The 3012-nt window shown below is 47.8% G+C and overlaps 1 protein-coding gene across 5 annotated transcripts in view; it reads left to right on the top strand.

The window, feature by feature from the left end:
• Window positions 1-3012, top strand: part of CELF2 (CUGBP Elav-like family member 2) — a 512058-nt gene that overhangs the window by 428495 nt on the left and 80551 nt on the right. For all 5 annotated transcript variants that reach the window (XM_004712629.2, XM_045285616.1, XM_045285615.1 and 2 more), the window contains one exon: window positions 494-652. In XM_004712629.2, coding sequence (XP_004712686.1) covers window positions 494-652 — 159 coding nt within the window. The remainder of the gene's footprint in view (window positions 1-493; window positions 653-3012) is intronic.

Raw genomic sequence — 3012 nt, 5'->3', positions numbered from 1 at the left:
CATATGCAGCTCTTAACTCCCAATTATTACTGGATTGATACAATTCCCATCCGCTCCAAAGTTCAACAATTCATAACTCAACATTGGAAAGAATGGGAAAAAAAAGAATACATAAGAGAGTTTTTATTCCCATTACAATTTGACCCTCTGCTCTTGTGTGGAAACAGGCAGACACACGGACACAAGCTATTCTCATAAAGCCCAGCAAACCATGAAGCTTAATGACAGAGCAGTGACACAGTGTCTTGTCTTTAAGGAGGTCCTAGAAAGGTTGAAGGAAGATAACATGGAAAGAAGGAGAGGCCAACCAGCCAAGCAATCCCCACAGGCAGTTTCTGGACTTTTCTGTGGATGGTAGCATTCACAGAAGAAGAAACCACTTCTAAACAATTCCGGTCCATAACAAAGATAGGTCCGGTGCTGACTGAGTCTCCTGACGGGATCCAACCCGGCTGTAACTTCCCTCTTCGCTTTCCAATGTGTCTGACCGCAGGGCTGCTCTTCACCGATCGTGGTGAAGTTCGCTGACACTCAGAAGGACAAAGAACAAAGGCGCCTCCAGCAGCAGCTGGCACAGCAGATGCAGCAGCTCAACACTGCCACCTGGGGGAACCTGACAGGTCTGGGCGGACTTACCCCGCAGTACCTGGCGGTAAGTGCTTGCGACAGCCCGCTGCTTTGGGGTCCACGAGAGAGGGAGGTATATGCACGCTGAAGCTCCTACGGCCTGAGATTGCTCTGAGTGCTCCAAGTCATTCATTTCGGGGCGCATTTTCAATGTCCAGGAATCACGGAAAGCAGGCGGATGTAAAATGTTCCATTGAGCGGCCTGAGAAGCAAGGTCCCACCAGGCTAACCCCTTTCTTTAACCAGTGTTTCAGAGGCAGCCAAACCCCCCGGGGTAGATCAGCAGTCATTCCGTGGTGCGTGCCCTTCTAGATGGTTTGGGAACAAGATGTACACGACTGGATAGGAAGGGCCGTTGCCTCACGGGTTAGTGTCTCACATCAGGCCCTCCGCTCAACCCTCTTGAACCTTCATGCTGGTATCCATCCATGTTTCCATGTCTTCCCAGTACAACTTTGTTGACTCAAATGTTGCTTTACCTACTTGGAGAAAAACAGAAAGAAAAAGGAGATGTCCCTTTAAGCCAACAGGACCCAGTTCTTTGAATCACTCACTACATCTCATGGTTGCTAGATTTCCCTTCTCTTAGCCCTTGTTTGGTATTTCTCCCTTGTGCTTTGGCCCATGTCACTCTGTCAATGAACTTAACTTTTTTTGTGTTCAAGTAAGAGCTAACCAGGACAGACTGCCAGTCCCCAGTGTGAACCGAGCGTCTCATATAGTCTGAGAATGGCCTCTGGAGTAGCCAGGGCAGACGTGGGCCGGAAGGCGGCAAATTCTCAAAACTCTATTTGTTTTCTACGGAACCCAGGTTTTCTGCTTGGGGATCTACATGCTGGCCGTTATCTTTTCAGGACAGAATTTCTTTTTAGGGGTTAAGTCTTTTATGGCAGCCTCTGTGGGCGTGTTCGCTGTGTCTGTGTTCCATGTTCCTCTCGGTCCTTATGCATGAACGATCCCTCTCGGGGTTGAGTCACCCATGAAGCTTAGTGTGTAGCAGACACTCTGCTAGATGTTTTGTGAACAAGTCCTCACGAATAGCTAGAAGTCGTCACTAGATAATGCAGACAGTTGGCTGGAAACCAAAAGGTTTCCAGGTGCAAATCTCCCCAGACACACCTCGGACACCTATAGCCACAAGATCAGCCAATAAAAAAGCCCGCGAGGCCCCGTGTTACTCTGCCACACATGCGGTTGTCTTGCAGCCAAGATGACTTGATGGCACCTGGTGGTTGGAAAGATAAGATGTCCCCAGATGAGGACAGGGAGGCTTCAGTAGGTAAAGTTTGTTGTTGTTGTTTTTAACCAACGATTATACTGCGGCTGCTGGCCAAGTAGGATTTCCCCCCACGCCACTGGCTGTGCCCTCCCGTACACCACACAGCTTCTCGAAGGATTTTGAGGTGCAGATGAGGATGGCAGTGGTCGCTTGTGCCACCGATCCTCAGTGTTTCTGGGTTCTGGTATTTCACAGCGACTCGCTACTTGCTTGGCTAGAAAGGAGACGTGTGCTTTTTGTGTCTCCTCCCACGTCCTTGGTGAAACGGATCAAGCATCGTGCAAGTTTATTTCTGTCATTTTCTAGGCATCTCTCCCATTTATCCACGGAGACAGGAGAAGTTTTGTCAGTCCCAAAAACCTATAAATGCTCTTCCATGGATTTCTCCTGATCTGTCACGCTGTACATCTGTTACAAATGAGTCGGATTTAAAATACTTTATCGCTTTTGTTGCTTTGGGTGCCCCCCCCCACCCCCACAAATGTGTGCTTTTCAAATAATCGCAGACCATCTGCTCAATTATGTATATCAGAATTTTTATCAGAGATTCATGTCAAGCTCACCTTTTGGGGGTTCCTAAGAATCCAGCTGCCACCCTACCATCTCTGAAACCAAGACTCCGGTGGGGTGCTCACTCTTTTGACACATCTCCCATCCATGGAAACTCGCGTGTTCAAAAGTTCTAGGGAAAAATGCAGACCCTTTAGCACAGGCTCATTCATTTCTTTCTTTTTAAAATATCTAACATAATGTATATCTTTGACGTTCGTCGCATTCGAGTCCTCCAAGTTTTGACCAAGCATATGCCAGTGAAGACCATCTTAAAGCGGTTGACCTTCCTGGTCATGTACCATGGCTCTCACTGGGCAGCTGTGACTCACCATCCGCCAGGTATAGCGATGGTGATTTTTCTGTGGGCAGAAGAGTCAGCGAGTCTGTTACTGTAATGAAGGGTCACAGAAATAGAGCTGTGGAGGCAAGTCGGAGAGATTTAGGGGAATGGACTTTGATTGACAGAGATGAGTTATGGTACCGACTAGCCTACAGAGAGATATAATTAGTCACGCTATGTTGCTTTCAATAGGTTTAGCACCTGGGTGTTAAAA

Source organism: Echinops telfairi, unplaced genomic scaffold, assembly GCF_000313985.2.
Source record: "Echinops telfairi isolate 266 unplaced genomic scaffold, ASM31398v2 ScPeMD7_7473;HRSCAF=8511, whole genome shotgun sequence".
In the NCBI taxonomy this organism is placed as follows: Eukaryota; Metazoa; Chordata; class Mammalia; order Afrosoricida; family Tenrecidae; genus Echinops; species Echinops telfairi.
The sequence above is the reverse complement of the archived record's forward strand: the minus strand, read 5'-3'. Positions and strand labels throughout refer to the sequence as shown.